Source organism: Elephantulus edwardii, unplaced genomic scaffold (assembly GCF_000299155.1).
Source record: "Elephantulus edwardii isolate Elephantulus edwardi_28Jun2011 unplaced genomic scaffold, EleEdw1.0 scaffold00031, whole genome shotgun sequence".
Lineage (NCBI taxonomy): Eukaryota > Metazoa > Chordata > Mammalia > Macroscelidea > Macroscelididae > Elephantulus > Elephantulus edwardii.
The window spans coordinates 463767-488835 of NW_006399781.1; the positions used below are offsets into that span (position 1 = coordinate 463767).

Below are 25069 nucleotides of genomic sequence, written 5' to 3' on the forward strand. Positions count from 1 at the left end.
TCTTTTGACCAGTGTCTCTTAAGTTTAGTTGTACTGTCTCCAAGGGAAGGTGACGTGTCCTGTAGAACTCCTGTGTAGATTATGGTTTCCTTTCTGGCCCGAGGGCCTGCCGGTTTTTTCTGTGTACCTTTGAAAGATGTCTCTTCGTTGTTATCTGAGGTGACTTCCCCCTGTGCGCCACTTCCAAGCTTCCCTTCCGCCCAGGAGCACGTTCTTGCTGTCCCCAAGGGCCTCTTGTCCCCAAGGGCCTCTTCCCACCGGTTTTCCCTGTGTACCTTTGAAAGATGCCTCTTTGTTGTTATCTTGTTAATATTGAGACCAGCATTTGGATGCTCTCTTTTTGTACCTCTGGTTCTCCTTGGCCAAGGAGCTGTGTGGGTGTGGGTGAGAGCACGAACTTACGCTGCCACCACCACAGCTAAGAGCTGGGAGAATGAGATCTGCCATTGTTCACCTGATGTCGAATCTGGACTCTGGGACAGTTCCCTGAAATGCAGAGCGGTGTAGGATAGGTGTCTGTGTGTTGGAGTAGGAGCGAGATGCTGGAGGCTGTGGAGGGAGTTAGGTTGGGAAAATGGGCCCTGCTGCCTAGATATCACCACCTGCAGTAGGCCTTCTTCTGCAGAACAGTGGGAAATAGTCCGTCCATATTTGCTGTTGTATCCTCTTGGAATGGCTCTTTTACTCATTGAGTCGGGAGAGATGGGAACTACGATTTGACTGCCAAATTGTTCTGAAAGGACTCTACTGCAGAGTTGCCGTGGCCTTCCACTGTTATGAGTGTTTTTAGATTCTATTGAGTGAATGCTTCTTAGTTTGTGTGAGCCCTTTGATCAGCATCGAGACTGTGAATAATAGTGCCAACTCTGACTCGCTTTAGTAGATAATCTGAGAGAGGTTTCCCTACCTAAATGCTTCAGGATACCAAGTTGGGAGTTCTGCTTCTTGTGATTTATTTTTAAATCAGAACTCTTTTATCCCAAGTTTCATTCCTAGATTTACTTTAACACATTTTAATCCTAGAACATGATTTTATTTTTTAGGGATTTGAGAGAAAGTTTACAAAGCAAATTGGTTTTCCAGTCATACAGATTTTCTATAACATTAATTCTTACCCCATCTCTCTGGCATTCTTATTTCTATTGTTCATTTTTGCTTTCTGGGCTTTATATTTTGGGGCAAATTTTGCTCTTTTGACCTCATATGATTGGTTATTCTAAAAAGTGACTACTTCCCTGGCATTATCAGTCACTTTATAGGCCTATCTATTGTTTGGTTAAAAGGTGAGTGAGTTTTGTTTTGTGTTTAAAGATAAATAAATATAGTCTAAGGGATTTAGTTAGTCTCTGTCAGAGCAATGTTGTTGTTCCTAAGAGCCATCAAGTTGAGTACAACTCATGAGGAACTGTAACATACCTGAACCCTGTCCTGTCCTGTATCTTTTAGCCACTGTGTCTGTCTCCTTAAGTTCTTTCTCTCTCAGAAAGCCTAGTTTTTTTCTATTTCTGAGTTTTTAGGTTTTTCCTTACACTGGGCAAGGATCTTCTCCTGTGATCTCTCTTAGTCAGTGCTGACACTGTCTAGTTCTTCTGGTCTCAGGTTCCGTTAGTCATTTGGACTAGTTTATTCCTTTGGACTATGGGCGTCTTTGCTGTTCTTCCCACTTCTTCATTCCAGACAGGGAGAGACCAAGTGTTGCTCTTTAGTTGGCTGCTCACTACACACTTATTATAAAATATGTAAGGTAAGAGCATGTTTTTGACAATAAACATTAAGAACCTTGATAATTTATTTTCCTTAATTCTTTAAATTAGATTTGCTAATGGTCGTTCTACTGGACTGATTTTGGACAGTGGAGCCACTCATACCACTGCAATTCCAGTGCATGATGGCTATGTCCTTCAGCAAGGTAAATGTATTTAAACTAGGGTTCCCTGAGATGATTTTACATGTCATGAGATAATGCAGTAACACACTGAATTAGACAAAGCATAGCAGTTTCTAAATAATCTTTTTAAAGAGTGTTTTTAAAATAGTATATAATGTATATGTCAAAAACAGATTTGTATGGATTTATGTTTCATTTATGCTTTAAAGGATAGTTAATTCTGCTTTCAAAAAATTGCTCATTTATAAACCTGCAGAAGATTTGTCCCCAGGAGTTTGACTTAATGCTCTCTTACCCCTATTTATTCTGTTTGCTAGGTATTGTGAAATCCCCTCTTGCTGGAGACTTTATTACTATGCAGTGCAGAGAACTCTTCCAAGAAATGAATATAGAATTGATCCCTCCGTATATGATTGCTTCAAAAGTAATGGTTGACTTTTTTTGGGTGTCATTTTCTCTTAACTCTTTGTCCCGTCTTCTGAACTTTATTAACCTCATTCACACTCTCTGTAACCTCAGGAAGCAGTGCGTGAAGGATCTCCAGCAAATTGGAAAAGGAAGGAAAAACTGCCACAGGTTACGAGGTCTTGGCACAATTACATGTGTAATGTAAGTGACCTTTACTATCATCAAGAGAATGTTAAGACCTTTAAGTCTTTGAGTAGAATCTTGACACTTTGTTATTCCAATGAGTAGATATCAACTTGATGGTACCTGATAACACTTTTTCAATAATGTTTTACAAATAAAATTTTTAAAATTGCTTACTTAAGATGATTGTTGTACTTGGTGAATATCTTTACAATTTCTTTTTAATCACTGCAGTGAGACCTAGACGGAATTTTGGTTTTAGAGTAAGAACTACTGTCTATAAGAACATTCTTTTCCCCCCAACTCCCCATAAGAACACAGTTTTGCTTTCTGGAGAGACTTGCTATTGTTATTGTTAGTTGCTCTTGGGTCGAGTATAACTCATAGCAACTGTGTGAAAAACGAATGTGAACCTTACTCTATCCTGTGCCATCCTCACAATCTCCAACATACTTGAGCCCATTGCTACAGTCACTGTGTCAGTCAGTCTTGTTGAGGGTCGTCCTCTCTTTTGCTAACTTACCACCCATCCAGCATGATATTTTTTCTCAAGAAATATATCAAATCCTTCCTAACCATCTTTGCCTCCAAGGAGCACCCTGGTTGTACTTTCTCCAAGATATGTCTATTTGCTCTTTTTGTAGTCCATGGGATGTTCAGTACTCCAACACTACAGCTCTGACACAGTCTAAAGACACTGATTGTTCTGTTATTCTTAGTCATTGTCCAACTTTGAGATTCTTAGCAAGTAATTTAAAAGACCATGGAGTAACCACTAGTATTATTCAATTGTGTTCTCTTTTCTAAAATCAGTCAGCCCTATTAAAAAATGCATTTTATTGTTCATAGCAGAAAAGAATCTCATTTGTAAAATATCACTCTGAACACATAGCCGAAGAGACTCTTCAGTGAAATATTTCTCTGAACACATAGGATTTACTGACGGAAAAGAGGTTAGTAAACCTCAAACACCACAATTAATGTATATTAATTTTTTAATAGTAAAAAGACATGAAAGCCATACTTTGTGATGACATGGATATGTTCTGTTAGTGTTTGACACCTCAAGAAAGATGACGCTTTTCATGGGTGTTAATACAAAGCAAATTGTGAGAATGACTAAGGTACTAGGAATTTTCATTAGCAACTTATAGGTCAAATGTGTATTTCACAAAATACTAAAAGTCATTTGAAGTTAGATAAGCTTCATCTTGCTTGGATCCACCATTAACACCCTTGGTACGAGCAGTCAGGAAATAAGGAGACACTTTGCACTGGGAAAATCTGCAGTTTCCAAATTATGGGGGAATAGTGATGTCAGTTTGACGACTAAGGTGTGTCTGATTCGGGCCATGGTCTTTCTGATTACCAGCTATGCATTCAATATGTAGATATGTCCATGTGTGTAATATTCAGGTAAAAATATTATGCTTCTAAATCTTAGAAAAAATGGTGTGGTGTAACTGGCTTTACTTTGCAAGATTAATACAAGATGCTCAGTTGTTTCTGTCTTCTTGTAATTTAAGTGTTATATGTGTGTGCCATTGAGTCAGAATTGACTCATAGCTGATCCTCCAGTGGGTTTTCATAGGCAGCAAATCACATGGGAGGAGATTGCCCATCCCTCCCATGGTGCAAAGGCGTTTGACTGTGTGGATCATGACAAGTTGTGGCTGTTACTGAGAAGAATGGGAATCCCTGAGCACTTGATTGTGCTCATGAATAGAGCAGAGAAGCACTGCATGGTTTAGAATTGGGGAGGGAATGTGTTAGGGTTGTATTTTCTCTCCATACCTGTTCAATCTATTTACTGAGCAAATTATCCAAGAAGCTGGACTCTATGAAGAAAAATGAGCATCAGGATTGGAGGGAGATTCATCAATAACCTGTGTTACGCAGATGACACAATTTTGCTGAAAGTGAGGAGGACTTGAAGCATTTGTTACAGAAAATCAAGTGATGCAGCCTTCAGTATGGATTGCATCAGTGTCATAATGGCTGGAGAGGAACTGTCAACAGCTTCATCTTGCTTGGATCCACAGTTAACACCCTTGGTTTGAGCAGTCAGGAAATAAGGAGACACTTTGCACTGGGAAAATCTGCAGTTTCCAAACTATTGAGGTGTAGTGATGTCAGTTTGAAGACTAAGGTGTGTCTGATTCAGGCCATGGTCTTTCTGATTACCAGCTATGCAACTGAGAACTGGACAATAAATGAGGATGACAGAAAAAGAATTGGTGCCTTTAAGCTGTGGTGTTGGAGAAGAGCACTAAACATTCTGTGGATGGCCAAGACAGCAAACAGCTATGTCTTAAAGATAGTGTAGCTGGAGTGCTCTTTGGAGGCAAGAATGATGAGGCTTCACCTCACATACTTTGGACATGTTGCTAGGAGGTGTTACTCCTTGGAGAAGGACATGATGTTGGGAAGGGTAGAGGGTCAGCAAAGGAGAGGAAGACCCTCAACCATATGGATTGAAACAGTGACTGCTACAGTGGACTCTTTCTTGTGTGTTGGGAAGTGTGAGGATGGTGCGAGACAGAACAGAGTTCAGATATATTGTTCATAGGGTTGCTATCAGTTGTGCTTGACTCGAAGGCACCTAACAGCCACCACCCATGGGGCCAGATGGTGGTTTCAAACTCCATGCCTTTTGGGCTGGCTGCACAACTCCTTACCACTAAGCCAGTAGAGCTCCCTATATATATTGCTACTGTACTTTAGTGGCAAATGAAAACATTCAGAATTGGATTTCTTGATATTCAAGAACATGGATTGAGTAGATTTATAAACTGGAGGTGACTTAACCAATCCAGAAACTTGGTCCAGAAAAATATTTTAAATACAGTTTTATAAAAGTACAAATTACAAAGATAAATCTCACTAATTTTTTTTTTTAATCTAGTGTGTTATCCAGGATTTTCAAGCTTCAGTGCTTCAAGTATCAGATTCAACGTATGATGAACAGTATGTTTATCTATTTTTTCTAAAATACTTAATAATGTATGAAAACTTTTAATACTAATTTTTAAAAAATTTTGTGCTTTCTAAACAACTCATTTTTCATTTATGTTAAAAGATATTCATGATTTTAGAAGAAACAAAATGTTGATTTAACTAAAAAATACCTCAATAAAATAGAATTGTAGATGTGCTTAACTGGCTAAAAGGTATGAAGTTATGCTAAGATTATGAATAGTGTATTGAAACATTCTCATTCTGATATATTCTAAGTTGATGATTTCTTAGTAATTTATAATTTTGAAGAGGACTCTTTTATTTCATATTGTGTGTTTCCAGAGTAGCTGCACAGATGCCAACAGTTCATTATGAATTCCCCAATGGCTACAACTGTGATTTTGGGGCAGAAAGGCTAAAGATTCCTGAAGGATTATTTGATCCTTCCAATGTAAAGGTATGCAAGCTTCATTCTAAATTAGCCTGACTTTTCCTGTATTTGTAAATAATGAGCCTGAATGAAACAGACGAAATCTTTTAGGATATGTCTTATTGTGTGACTTTGTTGTGGTGGTTTTTTGTGTGTTTGTTTTTTGTGACTTTGTTACATTTGACTTCTTTGATTTTGTTGTAGGGGTTATCAGGAAATACAATGCTGGGAGTCAGTCATGTTGTCACCACAAGTGTTGGAATGTGTGATATTGATATCAGACCAGTAAGTGCAAGTCTGTCTGTTACATAAATGTATCTTTTAGGATAGTGAAATGCCCTGTATATTGGCAACTTATTCCATAGCAGTTGAGGTCCATTTTCTAACAGATTATATAAAAAGATTAAATACTGGGGAGCTCTGGTGGCCTTGTGGCAGGAAGCTGCACTGTAGTCCCAGAGGCATGTGGGTCAAATCCACCAGATGCTCTGCTAGAGAAGGAGGGGCAATCTCCTCTTGTACCAGTCAGATCTGATTTGACAGTACACACACAAAAAAATTAAAAAAAAATACTAAACAGACATAAATAAGAAAAAGTTCCTGAAACCTCTTTCAGCCTTTCAACATGGATGAACTTCAATGGTATTATTACGAACAAAACAAGTTAATTACAAAAAGGATAAATATTATATAATTTTGCTTTTATGAAATGATAAGAATATATACATATATAAAAATATGTACAGAGACTAATGTTCAGTTTTCAAGGGCAGGAAAAGGGAATTATTCTCTAGATAGTAGTCACATTTTGTTTATGTTAAAGAGAAAGGTAGCAGCACCCGGTTTGCATGAAGTAAGCATAGCTTGATTAACTAATGCCACTTGGTATTACACAAGAAAAACAATGTAATGTGGTAGATACTGTGTTATATATGTAATCTTGAAGCAACAGTAGAAAAGTTAAATTTGCATACACACTTATCCATGTTCCCCTACTGTTCATAGGGCTTTTACTGTGAAGAAGAGGATGACCAGTCCTGTTTCCTAATCTGTCTTAATTGGGGAGCTCTACTTAAACCTGTTCACCATGGGTAGCCCTTGTGGCATTTGACACACCCATAGCTTAGCTTTCAGCCTCAACAGCAACCCACAAGTTATTTCAGTACAGCAAACTGACAGACAAGTGCTGTACTGGCTAGAACAATGCATTCCCCAAATACAACAAACTATTGTAATAGCAAATCAGGCTTCCAACCAGCTGTTAAATCACAAAGGCCTACCTCCCAGATCCCAATTGCTTTCAACAAGAGGCTTCCAGCCCCCAACTGACAGTTAATCAAATAAAAAAAAGACCTCCATTCCAGATCCCAACTACTTTAAAGAGGCATCCAGCCTCCAACTATTAATCAAATCAAAATGTTTGAGGATAAGGTGCTTCTAATTCAGGCCATGGTTTTTCCGATCACTTGCTTTTGAGAGTTGCTCAGTGAAAAAGAATGGCAGAAGAATTGATGCCTTTGAGCTTTGGTATTGGAGAAGAGTATTGAATATTCCATGAACTGCCAAAAGAATAAGCAAGTATGTCTTGGAGAAAGTGCAGTCAGACTATTGCTTGGAGGCAAGGATCTTCACCTCTTATACTTGGGGCAAGTTGCTAGGAGAGGCTATTCTTTAAAGAGGAACATCATGCTGGATTAGGTAGAGGGTCCGTAAAAAAGAGGAAGGCCCTCAACCAGGTTGATTGATGCAGTGGCTGCCACAGTAGGCTTGAGTGTATTAGGATGGTACAGGCTAGTACAGGGTTCAGGGTAGAGGATAGTGCAGGGTTGTTTATAGAGTTGCTATGGATCGTACTCAACTCAATAGCACCACCCAACAACAATATATACACACAGATATATGTCTGCACCTTTGTATAGGAGCTGGCATTTTTTAGATAGAATCAGTCACCCCAAAGAATTTGTTAGCATAACATAGTACATAAGGTTTATGCTCTACATCCTAGTTGAAGTCATTATAAAAAGTACTAATAATTTAATATTGGCAGCCATCTGCCAACAAATTTTAGAATAATTCAAATTAGTAGTTCTTACACCTTAATGCACATTAGAACCTGAGAAACATTAAATAAACTTCACCAGACCCTGCCTCCAGAAATTTTAAATGTAATTAGAATCAGGCATTGGTGTTTTAAAAGCTCCCTAGGGGAGTCTAATATGCAACCAGGATTGAGAATTAGCCTATTATTGTGCTACTCCATCTAAATAGAAGTAAACCTTTTCACAATTTCAAAAGGAGATAATTGTGGTACAAAATTTTGGCTCATTTGTAGTTGTATTTTATAGCTGTAACCAGTCTACTATAAAGTTGGAACTAATTTCTTTTTCTTCTTTTTCTATCAGGGTCTCTATGGCAGTGTGATAGTGGCAGGAGGAAACACACTAATACAGAGCTTTACTGATAGATTGAATAGAGAGCTGTCTCAAAAAACTCCTCCTGTAAGTTGGGGTTTGGTTTTTTTGTTTGTTATTTAGTCTTTTTAATATACATCCTCACTGAAGGTGTATTTTATCAAATTGTCATTTTTTAATAGATTGACTTTATATGTGCTTGGTATTGCTTAAAATTTATATTCTCTATTTTTTAAACTTTCCTAGATGATATCCATTATCCTTGCACTGTTCAAAATCTCATTTCATCCAGTGATACTAAATAGTCCTGTCCACCAGGGCTCAAACTAATAGAATGTTTAGATGTGAGAACAGATGACAGCAATGAGCTGCATGCTTCAAAAGACATGCACAGGATGCTCTTGGGGCATTGACAAGTTGATACATAACTCCTTGGAATATCAAGAAAGCTCTCATGGAAAAACAGAGAAAGAAGAAGAGTGCAACTGCTTGCTAATTTAGCAAAGGGCCTAGGCAGAGGAAAGACATATAGTATCTGTGCCAGTAATTCAGAGTAGCTGGATTACAGTTTTTGCTGGAGAAATGGAGAAAGCAATAGAGAAATACATGGAAACTAGGTCATGTCTTATGAACCAAAGACAGTAGTAAGTTTTCAGGGTGAAATCTGGCAGAGGATTGATGAGCTTTTGAATTTGTTTTAAAAAAGTCACTGACTACATCACTTTAACTTGTCATCAAAAAGGGGGGAAAAACACTAGATAGATACAAGAGAGAAGAAAATGTATATAGTAAACCAGTAACTGAGTAGCAGTAACAAACATTACATTTTGAAATTTGTCAACAAGTAGTTTACAAACAAGTAGTTTTAAGGTGTTTTGCACTAAATATCAAGTTTTTAAAAAATCCTTAAGGATTTAGTAGGATCTAAAAGCATCTACAGGTTCAAATCTCCCATTTACTTCAGAGAAAAGGATGGGCCACTTTCTCATGATTTACAAACCTATGGGAGGGTCAGCTATGGGATGGTGTTGAAAACCTGCTGGAGGGTCAGCTGTGGGTAATTCCAGCCCAACTAGTACAAACAGCAACAAAATAGCTACAGAATTTGTGTATTTATTCTTTTTGGTTCTTATGGAGAGATATGTTTTACCTACACCACATTTTGTAGCTAACTTTTATGAAAACTCTTATTTAAATATGGATATGGGCATTAGTTCAATAACATCATTATATTTACTACATTTTTTGAAACATAGTATGATGGAGAACATACCTGAATTATATACAGTACTCATGTTACACTTCTCAGAGACTGAATAATACAGACATAGGCTGCCCAGGGTGCAAGACCATTTAGATGCTATCCTTTGTCCTTTAGGAGGCAATTGAAAAACAACAGGTAAAAAACATTCCATTTTAATAATTACCTCAAAGTTTTTCACCTATAAAAACCCATATTCATGCCTTATGCCCCCAAAACTCACTCCCACCTTTTTAGGCTATATTCTAGCCCCCTCTTTATTGTTGAGTCTCATTCCATTGAGAAGAAGACTCAAACTATGTGTTTATCTATAGAAACTGGAAAGTGTTAATAACATCAACTATCCTGACAAAAAGATTCCTTGATACCAAAATTCTTGGCTTAGAAAATGAGATTCTTTTTAAGACATTTAAGATTGGGGTTAGCATTGCGACAGTAAGCATGCTCACCTAGACTGAGTTTAAAAGAGACCTTAATTTGCAGAGATGACTTAAGACTGATCTGATGACTGGACTGAGTTTTAATTTGGAAAAGACGAAGAAGTGGTAAGGAGGGAGGGAAGATCGTTCCAGAGGAGGGATTACGACAGAAGACCTAGAGAGGTGCTTGAGAGGCTGGGGAGGACTACAGAAAGGGTTGCAGGCTGAGGTAATTAGACTTTAAAGGGTTAAGATGAACTAATGTATAAAATTACTTAGCATAGTACCTGACGTAGAGTAGGGAGCTCTGGTGGGCTAGTGGAAAGAAGCTGCATTGCAATCCCAAAAGCATGCAATTTGAAGCCACCAACGTTGTGCAGAAGGATGTGCAGTCTCCTCCCTTGCAGTTAACTGCCTCTGAAAACCCACCAGAGGGTCAGCTGTGGGTCGGTTCAACTGTGGTACAGGACGACGACGACCCTTTTCCTCCCTTCTCTATTTTAGAGCATGAGGTTGAAACTGATTGCAAATAATACAACAGTTGAGCGGAGGTTTAGTTCCTGGATTGGTGGTTCCATTCTAGCATCTTTGGTAAGTAAATGAACTACAGTCTGACTGAGTGGGTTAGTTTACTTAAATGTACCCCTAAAATACCAAGTGTAGTAAAAATACTAATTCTTATTATACCATTTCTTTGCATTTTTTTAAACTATCAAATGAGTGGAGGGATTAGTAGGATCACCAGTTTCATATTTTCTAATGTGAAAGGTGGCACTTCTGGCTGTTGGAATGTACAAGATCATCCAAGTGAGAAAGATGGGCAGTCTCCTGCCATGTGATTTACCACCTCCAAAACCCCACTGGGCGGATTCAGCGGCAGTGAGAGTGAGTGAGAGAGAGGGATTGCCAGTTGGCTGGATAGTAAGGTGGAGAGGAAGTCAGGAATTGGTAGTGAGGGGCAATAGTGAAGTCCTGGTGATGAGTCTTAAAAACTGCAGGGACTTGGGTCAGGAGAAAGTCTGTGTAATGCTTACAGAAATCTGTTTCCTCTCCCTTGTCACAGCAGCCAAAGTAAATGCCATCAACTACTTTTCTTAGTAATTAAGAGATCAAAACTGCATGTACTTGAATAAAAAAAATCACAAAGGATGGCATTTCCCCCTTCACATTCTTTAATCATTTTCCTCCCCTCTGGACGTGGCATACTGTCTCTGCACTGTTGTACCTGCAGAACCTCATCATAGTTCTCTGATGAACATGTTAGAGCTACGTTACCATCAACCCAATGCTAAGATCATCTTTTCTAATTTATACTCTTAGTAAGCAGTCCAGTAGTTTCTATCACTGGCCTTAGTCTGGCTCCAAACCTGCATACATAGGCCCTTAGTGTTCCTTGCCAGCCATTTTCAGATCCTCACAATGCTGCATGCTTGTGAGAGCACTGGATAAGTGCACAACCAGCAGGGGAGCCATGGAGTGTTATCTTAGGGCGGCCAGAGTTTAAGAGATCTTTAAAGGTTTTCCTTCAAAGTTGTGAAAATAAAGATAAAAAATGAGTCAGTTCAGACTCAATGGTAGATAAATACAAGAAGGCATAATGAAAACATCATTTTCCATTTTTACAGGGAACCTTTCAACAAATGTGGATTTCCAAACAAGAATATGAAGAGGGAGGGAAGCAGTGCGTAGAAAGGAAATGCCCCTGAAGATTTTCCATCATGGATGTTCGTGTGTCATACGTTTCATAGCTTTAGTAAACTCAGGAAAAGATTGACCATCTTTTGTAGAAAGTTTATACATTTTTGCATATTTCAATTTCCACCTAAATTTTTTAAGGCTTTAACTTGCTCTATGAATTAAAATGAGTTTGTGCTTTCCTTGAGATGCACTTATTCTTATTACAAGCATTTTATAATTTTGTATAAATAATCTATTTTCTCTAAATATTTTGCTTTCAGTACAATGCTTTCCAACCCTGTTTAGTAATTCTATGTGGATTGGTAGAATTGCTTTTTATTGACTAGTAAAACTTAACTCCCTACGCTTTTTACCTCAGGCTTGCAAAAGTAAATAAATTTAACTAGCCATTCCAGAAAGGTGCCTATATTGTTGTGTTAATGACATATTTTCAAGTATTAAATGTGTTTACATTATAAGTGAAAGAATTCACTGCTTATGACAGTATTCACATCTCTGTAACTTAAGTATCATTAAAAAAAAATCACTTTCTTGCCTTTGTTACAGCAGATGACATCACTTTCATACTTTGAGTCTACATAAAAATCCTAATGTCAGAATTTATAAAAAGAATTTAATCAGTATTGTACCTAGTCTTTAAAAAAATGATAGTTGCATAATCATTTCCAGAATTGGCATGCCATATTAACACTTAAAAAAAAATTATTAAATAAACCTTTATTGAAAAAAATTTCCTTATACACCACTTAACATATTTACTTTTTATTTTGTTTGTAGACTAGTCCATGAAAAATAAAAATGTTAAGAGTTCAGACATCTTAAGCAACACTTGATTTTTGGGCTGCAGGAGGTGGAAACTTTTCCTTAAGAAATTTTTCTTTCTTTCTCATTAAATTTTTCTTCCTTGCTGCAGCACGGGCTTCTTTCTCAATTCTCAGTCTAAAATAAAAAACAAAGTATAAAAGCAATTTATCTAGAACTGTTTTATGTTAGTTAATACTATTAAAATATTCCCAAATAAATTCCTTAAAAGCCTTAATCATGTTAATCACTCTATTTGGTGTGTCATATGTTTATTATTAAGTTTGAATTACCATCATGGTAACCTAAACAAGAGGAAATCCTGAAATCAAAAGCAGCTATTACCCTACACTATCCCTCTTACTACCAAGAATGTGCTTATCTTAGAAGCGTATACCAAAGTGGGCCTGAAGTGCTATCCAGATGTGAACAAGACTTACTTCAGCAGTGAGAGGACTGACACAGTGACTGTAATAACAGGCTCAGGTAAGCAGCGTTGAGGGCACAGGATAAATGACTCAGCGGGACCTAACAATAGTAAAAGTGATCTCTGGTGCATGGGGAGTTGGCACTGCTAATTCTAAGACCACATCCCTGATGGTTTGAATCCATCAGCCACTAAATTGGAGAAAGATGAGCAATCTCTTGATTTATACCCTCAGAAACCCAGTGGAGCATCGGCTATGAGCTAGTTTACAGCAATGAGCCTGAGTAACTGTTTTGAATATATTGAGTCTGTGACATCCGGAGCCCTTTGAATATCCCCAGTTTCAAAACACATGCAGCCATTTTCCCCACAACAAAATGCTCAACATTTAGCTGGTTAGAATCCCATTCTGTGAGATTGCTTGCTTGCACACGTTATGAGCAGCCCAGAATATGAAACACTTGTATTTAATGCTGAAGACATTTAGGATTGCTTCAAAATTAGCAAAACTATAAATGATAAATGAATGGATACCAAGTCTTTGTGGGAGTGGTATGTGCCATTGAGTCGGCTCTGACTCATAGCAACCCCATGAACACTGGCTCTGAACCTTCACTAATGATGAGCCAACCTCACTGTTTTCCAACACAACTGACCCTATTGCCACCTCTCTTAGCTAATCCTCCACCCTTAACAGCACGTCCTCCAAGGTCTAGCTCCTCCTGGCAACATGCCCAAAGTATGTGAAATGATGTTTCACCATCCTTGGAGCAGCCTGCTTTCACTCTCACCAGGACAGACCCTTTTCACTTGGTTGTCCATGGGATGTCTCCAGCACTACAACTCAAAGGCACTGATGATTCTTCTGTTACCTTTCATCACAGTCCAGCTTGGCTCTGGCAAATAGTCTTTACACTGACAATGCTCTTTAGCCCTCTGGAGAGGTCCTCAGACAGCAGATTTTCCCAAACAACTCTTGATTTTCTGACTGCTGTTTCCAAGGGCGTTGATTGTGGATTTGAGCAAGATAATTTCATCCTTTCTAATCTATCAAGATGCTGCCTGTTTGTAATGGTGGCGAGGATTTTTGTTTTCTTGATGTTGACATGCAATCCATATTGTGGTGGCAGTCCTTGATCTGCAGCAAATGCTTCAAGTGCTTATGTTCGGCAAGCAACATAATGTCGTCTGCATGACACAGACTGTTGACTCTTCTAATCTTGATACCACATTCTTTTCATAAAGCCCAACTTCTCAAATTATCTGATCTGTTCAGAATATAGATTGAAAAGGTATGGAGAAAGGACACATCTTGATTTTGAACTCAGGGTTCCCATGCTCTCTTCGGACAAACAGTTTCTTGGTAAGGGAGCACCAATGGCTTAGTGAGAGTTGGGCTACCAGCCTAAAAGCATACAGCTCAAATCCACGGTCTGCTACTTAGGAGAAAGATGGGAATCTACTCACTTGCAATTTACTGCCTCTGAAAACCTGCTGGAGAGTCAGCTATGAGCTGGTTCTGACTTGATGGTACCTAACAATCTGAAGGGGAAACCCACCAGTTTGTTGATTTTGCCGACTGACACTTTACAAGATACTTAGTAGAAAACTATGCTTGTATTTATAAAAGTGGTAACAATTCAATTAGAGGGAGCTCTGGTAGCTTACTGGTAAAGAGTGGCGCTGGCACCCAAAGACATGCAGTTCAAATCCACCAGCTGCTCCATAGGATAAAGATGGGCAATTTGATTTACTGCCTCTGAAAGCCCACTTAGAGGGCCTGCTATGAGTCTAATCCAATTTAATGATAGGTAACAACCAGGACAATGAGTAATAGATAATATAAAAGTCAAAGTAAGTTTGTTTTTTCTTAAAAAGTTGATGTAGTGTCTCCAAACTGGAAACAACCCATAAACCATTAACAAAAGAATTGAAAAACTTGGTATAGTCATACCACAAACTATTGCTCAGAAATGAGAAAAGAACACTTTTTAAGAGTATGTCTCATAGGTATATGGAGCAAAAAGTGAACATAATAGCATACATACATACTGCATGATTTCACATCTATAAAATAAATGGAAAACAAATCAGAACAAGGTTGTCTCTTAGAAGATAGCAGGATGAGTAGGAAGGGCAGAAAGGAGCATGCTGCAAGGACAGAAATCTGTATTTTCATGTTACGTGGTGTTGAGTCAGAATCGACTCATAACTGACACTGCATGTGCAGAGGCTGTAAATCAGATGAGAGGAGAGTGTACAACTTTCTCTCTTAGCATGCCTGGTACACTTGAACCATGTGTCTTTGGGTTGACACCTCAACCAAATCCTTACCACACCACTGGGCCACCAGAGCGCGCTCCCCCTGATAATTATTGTAGAAGTGCTTAACTCATGTGTTTTGTCTTGTGTTGTGTGTATGTGTGTGTGTACACTGTCAAATTAGATCCGACTCATACAGGAAGAGATTCTCCCTCCTTCTCCAGGAAAGCATCTGGTGGGATTCAAACCGCATACCTCTGGGACTGCAGTGCAGCTTCTTGCCACTAGGCTACCAGAGCTCCCCTGTGCTTTTTCTTTCTTAAAACATCAAATTGGTGGGAGCTCTGGTGGTCTGCTGGCAAGAAACTGCACTGCAATCCCAGAGGTACACAGTTCGCATCCATCAGATGCTCTGCTGGAGAAGGAAGGCAATCTCCTCTTGTACCAGTCACATCCAGTTTGATGTACACACAAATGAAAAACAAAACAAACATAAAATTGACTACATTTCACTCAATGCAAATTATTCCTTATTAGATGGGATAATAAGTTGTTTTTTTAACTTGGTTTCTTGAAAGAAATGTGTGGCAAAAGAAAGTTCTTCATGCCTAATGAAAACTAAAGGACACTGTTTAGAGGATCTCATAAGGACTCCCAATAGCAATCTAAAGGAAGCATTAAGTGTTCAAGAGATTTAGAAATCTAAACACCATTATTTTCAAGATAGGACTGCAGCCTTCTATATGGATTGAGGCTTAATAGCAAGAAGACAAAGATTCTTACCACTGGACCAATTGGCAGCATCAGGATGGATGGTGAGGAGATCAAGACTGTTAACAGCTTTAGTTTGGTTGGCTCCACAGTCAACACTCTTGGAACCAGCAGCCAGGAAATTAAAAGACATATTGTGATGGGCAAGCCTGCTGTTAAGAGACCTCTCCAAAGTACTGAAGAGCAATGATGTCAATCTGGAGATTAAGGTGCATCTGATACAAGCCATGGTCTTTGGAGGATAGAAAGAGAATTAATGCCTTTGAGCTGTAGTGCTGGAGAAGAGTATTGAATATACTACAGACTGCTAAAAGAATGAACAGGTTCATCCTGGAGAGGGTTAAACCAGGCGGCTCTTTGGAGGCAAGAATTCTGAAGCTTCATCTGACATACTTTGGAAATGTTGCAAGGAGGGACCAGTCCTTGGAGAGGGATGTCATGCTTAGGAGGGGGGAGGGACAGCAGAGGAAAAGACGACCTTCTATGAGATAAATTGATTCAGTGACTGGGGAAATGGGCATAGGGGTGTCAGAGACAGGAAGATTAGCAAAGGATATAGCAGGGTTTAGGGCTATTGTACACAGAGTTGCTATGAGTTATAGGCAACTCAATGGCATATAACACCACCACCATGTTGTGAAATGCACTGAGTTTCCTCTAACTCATAATGGCCTTCTGTTGAACAGAACAAAACTCTACTCAATCCTGAGCCATCCTCACTCTTCATATTTACCATACATGGTAAATATCCAGCTATACCATAGGACACATTTAATCATAAAATTAGTATCCTTTTGGTAGGGCCAAACACTGCATTAAAACCCTCTGTAAAAGAGGTAGGAAATACCACTGACAGCAGTGAAGCATGGAAATCCTGTGAATATACAGTAATAGAGGGCAGACTAAAATAATTTATTAAATATATCATCCATGTCCCAAGCATTGAGGACTCTCCTTCACAGGTTCGCTATGAGCTGCTTGCGACTAGACGGCACTTAACATGAACATCAACATAGAAATCAGCTGGCCCAGTGGACAGAAAGCGATGCTACCAAGCCAACGGTGGGTGACTTTTAATCCGCACCCCTCGGCCCTGTCTTTCATTGTTTTGTTCAAACATTACTCTAGCTTGTATAAACCTGGTGTGTCCACTTGCCCTACAGCGGTCGCTTGTGCTAGCTGTGAGGCTGAACACTGTGACAATGACGTGTCAACTGCATTAATGGCTGGTTACCCAATGCGGACAGTGTGGGCTGGAGCTCCCCAATTAAAACAAGCTTGGAAGGAAGAGTGGCATCCACTTCCATAATAGTTTGCCTCCAGGAACCCTATGAACCTGGAGGGAGGATGAAGGACACACAAGTGTTGAGGACTCTCCTTACCACATTTAACAACAACAACAACAACATCATCCATGTTGTTGTTATGTGCCGTCAAGTTGCCTGCAACCCATAGCAACCCTGTGTACAGGAGCACTGAAGCGTGCCCTGTCCTGAGCCAGTCTTACTAATTCTGACACACCAACCCCCACAGCCCCAGTTACTGTAAAAGTCCATGTCATCTGGGGTCTTTCTCTCCTGCACCGTCCCTCCACTCTTCCAAGCATGATGTCCTTCTCCAAGGACCGATCCCTCCTGGCCACATGCCCAAAGTATGTGAGACAGAGCTTCAAAGTCCTACCCTCCAGGGAGAAACTTGGTTTCAGTCTCTCCCAGACAGAAATATTTGTTTTCCTGGTGGTCCATGGTATGTTCAAGACTCCTCCAGCACCACAATTTGAAGGCAATGATTCTTCTTCTGTCATCCTTAGTCACAGTCCAGCTCTCTGATGCATAGCAAGTTATTGCAAAGGCCATGCATGTCCTGGATCAGGCACATTTAGTCTCTCGACAACATTGTTGTTTTTCAATACTCTGGAGAGGTCCCTCACAGCACATTTACCTAATTCAGTTCATCTTTTGATTTACTGATTGCTGGTGCCAAGAGTGCTGACTGTGGAACTGAGCAAGCCGTAACTGTTAACAACCTCAGTCTCTTCTACACCTATCATGGTGATAGATTAAATAAATGTATACATTAAAAATTATGCTTTAAAACACTTATTAGGTGCTGTAGAGTCAAGTATGATTCACAGTGATCCTTTGAACAAAAGATCTGATCCTTGTTCTATCCTGCACCATCATCTCACTTCCTGACACAAGAGCCCACTGCAGCAGTCACCATGTCAATCCAGTTGACTGAGGGTCCTCCTTTCCTTCACTGACCCTCCACTTTTTCCAGCATCATGTCCACCTTTTCCAGCATCATGTCCCTCTCCAAGGAACAGTCTCACCTAGCAACATGCCCAAAGATGTGAGGCCAAGTTATAAAACACTACTGAGATAAATATTCGGGATCCAGTGTAAAAGAATTCAAAACCAAGAGTGTTTTGTTTGAAATATACAACAGTGCTACTACACTCCAGGATAATATGAATCCAGATAGGCTACAACAAGCTCGTCTCCCTAGCTCCTCTCTTCATTCCATCAATCTTTCAGGCACATGAGCTCTCACTTTATGCAAATTAATTATTTGGACACCTCTTTTTCACATTGCAGTACGATTTTATCCCCAAGAAAGGCAACAACTTTTAAAGCATATACACTAGGATATTAATAATGATTATTTCTGGATGGCAAGATGTTATATCACACAAATTTTCTTAAATTTTTTCACAACAATCCTGAATTACCTATGTAATCACAAAAAAGAAAATTTACAAAAAGCTTAAGCGATGTCATCTACTGAAGAGATTATGTGCTTCATTAGAAAAGGTCACTGTGCTCACCTGACAAAACTATCCACATAGGGCATTGCGAAGAATCGTTTCCGATTGTATCTTTTATTCAGGTACCAGGGTATAGGCCACGGCTTAAACTTGTGCCTGTCAGGAAGCAAAATGTTATCACCTTACAGAAAACAATTCAGACATTTTCACTTTACATCAACAGTTTCGACGTTCTATGGATTAAATATGCTTTTTAAAAAAAAAGTAATTGGCTTCTGATAGATCTTTACAAGTATCCTAGTCCTAAATTAGGAATACTGTATACTTAGCAAAAAGTATAGAAAATATAGTAAATACTCAAAAAAATCCCATCACAAAACTATCAAATATTCTTATCAACAGAAAAAAATTTAGATGTAACATAGCAGCAGCTATGGATTTGAAGACTACCATATGTATTTTAGCATACAATATGGAATAAGTAAAAAAGGCTCACTACTTTTTTTAGCTCTGGAAAAGTTAAAAAACAAAATCAATATAATATATTGATCAGATGTAATTAATGTAAAAATGTGTTAACTGATTAAATGAACCTGTATATAAAACAAAACACAAAAAAAATTAAGAAAACCTTGGAAGAGATTACCACTCTTAGAAACTTTCTAACAGTTATAGATTCTCCCCTCTACCTCCACCTTTCCCCATTTGGCCTCAACCAGATGAATACAAAGAAAAATTATAAAAATGAAACAGGTAAGAATTTTTAGTGAAATATTTTGTCAGTTTTTCCATAGTGAATTGAGAGTTAGAAAAAGAGTTTCTCCCCTACCTGGATCCAAACAGTCCCATTATCACAAATTCCATTAAAAGATTATCAAATGAGTAGGCTGCCATAGGAGCTGAGTGAGAAGGAATTGGACTGAAAACCCAAAGGCACACAGTTCAAATACACCAACAGATCCAGGGGAGAAAGATGGGCAATCAACTCCTGTGAGAATGACTGCCTCTGAGATCCTGCTAAGGGTCAGCTATGAGTCAGTCCAGGGTCATGGTACACAACAGCAAATAACAGGCTCCACTATATGAGGTTGCTATTAAGTGATGCAATTTCAAGGGTTTCCCCAAAATTACTTCCTCATTTTGCAATTTAAGATTTTATAATTTAAAATCTTAAAATTTCATAATACTTCATTTTAACTGTAAATAATCCCTCAAGAGAGAAACTACATCATCAGATCTTTACCCAATGTCAGAGAAGACTATGGAAACTTTATGGGGAAATTACAGGGTTAAAGAGTTTGGTAGGTGGAGTGAGGGAGTGAAAAAAAAAACACACCAATGTACATGAATGAAACACAATTTTTTAAAAAGTAGGATGATCTAATAGGCTGGAAAGTAAAATGATCTCTCATATTTTGGCTGGGAACTCTGCTGAAGGCAAAAGGAGCAAGCGGAGACTGAATCACAAGTCTTATTTCTGTAAACTATCTTTTATAATAGTCCCAAGTTCTTAATAGGCAAGGAGTGTACAATGTGTGTCCTAAAATTAACTATACAGAAATAGATAACCCTTTATAGTTAAATGTGTGTATGTACATTTTCCTGGGTAAAGGACCTACAACTTTTATTAAGTTCTCAAATGGTTATATGATTCATACAAGATTTATGTAAAAGAAACACTGTTAAAACAAACTTAAACCTAAGTGAAGTAGGGGATTGCATAATCTGGGCTGGTATTAGTTTAACTACATAAGACTACTCTCATTTATAACTTTCATTTCAAAGAGGTTTGAGATGTCTGCTTATTATTACATCTATCTACTATGCTGAGTTTTCTTAAGTTACTGGGCAGAGAAATGAGAGTTCTACTATTCTAAGAGCCACAATGAAATCTACCAGATGATTCTTCCAAAAATGTCTCTTCTCCAAGCACCGGGTCTAGCTTTTTCTTGGCCAGTCTGAAGAAGCCTTAGAGCATCTTCTCTTTCCTGGACAACTTTATCTAATGCATCCATGGAATCTACTACCTGTGAAGATAAAGATGTCATTTTGAAAATTAAGTACAACAAAATTCAAGAAAAAGAGAACACAAAAAGACATATGTTACAGAAAATTTAGGGGGTTTATTTGGTCAAAGAATCATCTGGACAAGTATCTACTGAAAAGCTTCTTTTGGCACAGGTATACACACACACAGCTATCTGTAATACCACTTTCAGCAATTAAAAAAAGTTTACAGTTTCATTTAAATGAAAATCAACTCCATTCAGGATTTATGTATTAGTTTTGAATGAAATGAGATATAAATATTTCTTCTAAAGACCCAAATTGAATGGTTTTATTTCAAGAAGCATTACTACCTGAACTACATTAAAAACCATGTTTTGGCTGCAATAAGCCAGTAGGTATTTAACATGCAGACACAGATACCTTAGCCTGCTTGGTAGATGCTGGTACTACAGAGACAAAGGTATCAGTTCACGGGACTATGGTGGTCTTCAAAGTTCCATCAAGATGCAAGATTAGATCTTCTATTCACTTTCATTTCCCTCTATAGATTTCAATAGTGTGTTTACTTTACAACAAACATAATATATAGGTACAATGACATAGATATGTACATGTCAATATATGCATGTTCATATAATGGAGGTCATAATAACATCAAGCTAAACTCCTAGTTGGGGCAATAGAGTTGCACTCCTAACCAAAGCAGGTGGTTCAAATCCACCAGCTGCTCCACTGGAAAAAGATGGGCAATCTTTTCCCGTGTGATTAACATACGGTCTTTGAAAACCAACAGGAGGGTCTGCTATGAGTCAGCTTGACAAGACAGCAATGATTCTTTGCTAAGAAACTCTGAGAGCCATTTTTAGATGGGTGGATACGTGTGAACCACCAAGATTACTGCTTGGAAAACAATATGAACCAGTCTAATCAGTCCTATAAGGTGAGTTATGAGTCAGAATCAATTAGGTAGGAGTCATGTAAAAACTGGGTTTTGGTTGGTCATTATATTCTGTTATACTTAAACACTGTTTCTCATAAGAATAATCAACATAACTGAGGAAACTTCCTAATCTGGTATCTTGAAAAATCTTTAATCCTGATGAAGTTATCTATAAATAAGCAGTATTTATCAATGCACAATAAATTCTGCCCTTAAACATTTTGCTCTTTAAAAAAAAATTATCTATCTGCATCAAATTGATAAGAGTGATTATAAAGAACAAATGAGAACTCTTAAGGGGCATAGAGAGTAAAAGTTAACAGTAAAAACAATACAGAAATGAGACCAAGGGCACACTGTCAAGAACGTAACCTATGGCGATGATGTGCACATGCAGAAACTGCTAAATGGATATTATGGTTTGTTGTGTATATTGTCTGTCACCAAAAAAAAGAAAACACATACACTCTCTCTTTCTAAATAAGATGAGAGCAGATCATAAAAAGAATCTCGTTGAAATGCAAAGGATTTTAATCCATTACCCCATAAACTATTTATCTGGCCATGTTCTGCACTTCTGTCACCCCTGACTTCACTCAGGGCCTTGTAGTACCTGAGTTCACTGGACTCTCTCACACCTGTATGAATTTCTACAAAATCTTTGATAAATAAAACATGAGGAAAAATGACAAATCCTATCTTTAAAATAGAGAAAAACTTTTTTTAAACTTTTGAATACACTTAAAAGATTAAGACTTACTTAATCCTCAAGAGCAAAAATAGCATATGGTACCTGAAAATCTGATGTTGTGTAGCAATGAGTATGTTTATGGCCGAATTCTTGTTCTTGTTGTTGTTAGGAGCTATCAGGCTGACCCCAACCCTGTAAATCACAGATCTGAACCTGTATATCACATGATCTCTGGTACGTTTGAACCCACTATTACAATCATTGTGTCAGTTGTGATACATGCTCAGGATCCTGTTGAGTCTTCCTCTTGCTCTGACCCTCCACTTTTCCCAGCATGGTATCTTTCCCAAGGACTGGGCCCTCTTGACAATATGCCATTCTCCCTTAAAATAAAGCCAGATTGCTCTGTAAAATGCCCAATTCCCAATTCCAGGGAGGGGAAACTATCTGATGAGCCTGCAACATCTTACTGTGTCTCACCAGAGAATTATGAGCATGCCAAGGATCTGAAGAAAGAAATAAAGGAATGAATAAAAAGGAAAATATCTACCTTACAGAAGAAAAGTCATCTAATAAATGTAGAAAGAATGACAAAATTAGAAAATCAGCACTTGGTAAACATTATAATAATACCTGGTTCATGCTAGAGCCATTAATGGATCCTAAGACTAGTGGGTGAAAACTGAAGGAGTTACAGGATAGTTGTACATTGGAAAAAAAAAGTCCTCACAAAATATTTCCTTAGATACAATGGGGAAATAGGAGAAATCCGACAAATACCACCTTAACCAAGTTAGCATCATCAGACACAGAACAAATCACAATCCCATGCACCACAGCATTTACTTCTGTGATGTTCCTGCTAATCTCATCATGAAACACATCAGACAAGGCCAAACAGAGGGAGAAAAACTGTGCAAAATAGTCTTCAAAAATGTCAATGTTTCTTGACATGTAGCACACATTCGTGTACGCACACACACAGATTAAAGGAGACAAAAGAGATATGGCAACTGCATGCAATTTTAGACCCAAAGACTTAGCAAGAAATTACTGGATCTAACTGATCATTTTGGAAAAGTGTACAACATAAAAAAAAAAACACCAGTCAGATTCCTCTATAGTAACAAAGAAAACACTGAAAAGGAAATGTGGAAAGCAAGGAAATTTTTAATAGCCACTCAAAAGATTAAATATTTAGGAATGTATCTAACCAGAGTTAGAAAATATTTATACAAGGAAAACATACAAAAAACTACAAGAAACACAAACAGAACTATATAAATGGGGGGAATACCACGTTCATTAACACTGTGAAAATGGTAATACCATCAAAAGCAATCTACAAATACAGTACCATCTGGATCCAGATTTCATCCTCAGTTTTCAGAGATGGAAAGTAAGAGACTCCAAATAAACAAAGTGATACTGAAGAAGAAAAAAGTAGGTCTTACACTTCCTGATCTCAAAAGCTACTATACAGCCACAGTAATCAAAGAGCTTGGTATTGGTACAACAGGTACACAGACCAAGGGAACAGAATTAAGAATCTAGAAATAAATCCATTCACCTATGCAGAACTCATCTTTAACAATGGGATAATATACATTAAGTGAGGGAAAGATGGCATCTTTAACAAATGGAACCAGTAAACTTGAAGCTCAACATCAAGAAGACAATGATTCTCACCACTGGGCAAACTGGTAGCACCATGAAAGATGGAAAAGAGACTGAGGTTTTTAAAAATTACAGCTTGCTTGTTTCCACAATCAACATTCTTGGCATGAGCAGTGAGGAAATCAAAAGAGGAACTGCATCAGGTAAATCTGTCAGGGACCTCCTCTCCAGAATACTGACAAGCAACAATGTTGGTCAGAGAGCTAGACAATGATTAATGATGACAGAAAAAGAATGAATGCCTTTGAATTGCAGTGTTGGAGAAAAGTCTTGAACATACCATGGTCTGCCAAGTTAAAACAAGTTAAGTCTGTCTTGGAGAGGCTGAAACTAAGTTTCTCCTTGTTGACTAGGATTCTGAAACTCTATCTCACATACTTTGGGCCCATGGGCAGGAGGAACCTGTCCTTGGAGGACAAATCTAGAACAAATTATACTAAATGAGAAATAAGTCAGTCACAAAAAGACAATTATGGTACAAGGCTACTAATGTAAAATGCTAAGGAAAGATTTACACATAGAATAATTCTTAAATAAGTACTAAAAAAGGAGAAGGGGGAGAGATCCAAGATGGCGGCAGAGGCAGAGACAGTGTGGTGAGCTGCGGGAGCAGCGAACCACTTAAAGCAGGGCCATTATGGCCTTCCACAGATTTCAGCTTATTGATAATTGAACACTTAAACAGTTGATGACTGGCCCTCAGTGAAGATCGAGGCTCAACAACAGGAATTCAAGGATTCCCAAGGAGAAATGGGTGTCTCATGGCTCCCAACGCCCCACCCCCGGCAGACCCTTGCCTCGCCGCACAGCCGCTACAGCTCCATGAGGCTTCCACAGCCAGAACCAATGGATTCCCTCACCCAGGATGGATGCTGGGCACCGGCCCTCCTCAAGACTGGTACAGTGAAGCCACCACACTGCCGCAAGGTGGACTTGGTCTGGAGAGAATTCTTGGAGCCAGGATGGCAGTTGTGGGGGAAGCGAGCGCCCGCCGGCTGCCCGCACAAGAGGGGCCGCACACCAGCAGAGTGCCTGTGCGGCAGGGTGGGAGGGGCGCGCCTCCAATG

General features: G+C 38.6%; 2 protein-coding genes across 6 annotated transcripts in view; one reads left to right on the forward strand and one right to left on the reverse strand.

Moving 5' to 3' along the window:
- The window catches only part of ACTL6A (actin-like 6A), a 24654-nt gene extending 12600 nt beyond the window's left edge, over positions 1 to 12054 (forward strand). For all 3 annotated transcript variants that reach the window (XM_006884026.1, XM_006884024.1, XM_006884025.1), the window contains 9 exons: positions 1815 to 1909; positions 2206 to 2312; positions 2408 to 2497; positions 5385 to 5446; positions 5780 to 5894; positions 6072 to 6152; positions 8270 to 8365; positions 10463 to 10549; positions 11584 to 12054. In XM_006884026.1, the coding sequence (XP_006884088.1) occupies positions 1815 to 1909; positions 2206 to 2312; positions 2408 to 2497; positions 5385 to 5446; positions 5780 to 5894; positions 6072 to 6152; positions 8270 to 8365; positions 10463 to 10549; positions 11584 to 11664 (814 nt within the window). In that variant the 3' untranslated portion in view covers positions 11665 to 12054. The remainder of the gene's footprint in view (positions 1 to 1814; positions 1910 to 2205; positions 2313 to 2407; positions 2498 to 5384; positions 5447 to 5779; positions 5895 to 6071; positions 6153 to 8269; positions 8366 to 10462; positions 10550 to 11583) is intronic.
- Positions 12055 to 12457: 403 nt separating this feature from the next.
- Positions 12458 to 25069, reverse strand: part of MRPL47 (mitochondrial ribosomal protein L47) — a 26510-nt gene continuing 13898 nt past the window's right edge. For all 3 annotated transcript variants that reach the window (XM_006884029.1, XM_006884028.1, XM_006884027.1), the window contains exons 5-7: positions 20581 to 20711; positions 18745 to 18840; positions 12458 to 12595 (exon numbers count right to left, since the gene is read on the reverse strand). In XM_006884029.1, the coding sequence (XP_006884091.1) occupies positions 12475 to 12595; positions 18745 to 18840; positions 20581 to 20711 (348 nt within the window). In that variant the 3' untranslated portion in view covers positions 12458 to 12474. The remainder of the gene's footprint in view (positions 12596 to 18744; positions 18841 to 20580; positions 20712 to 25069) is intronic.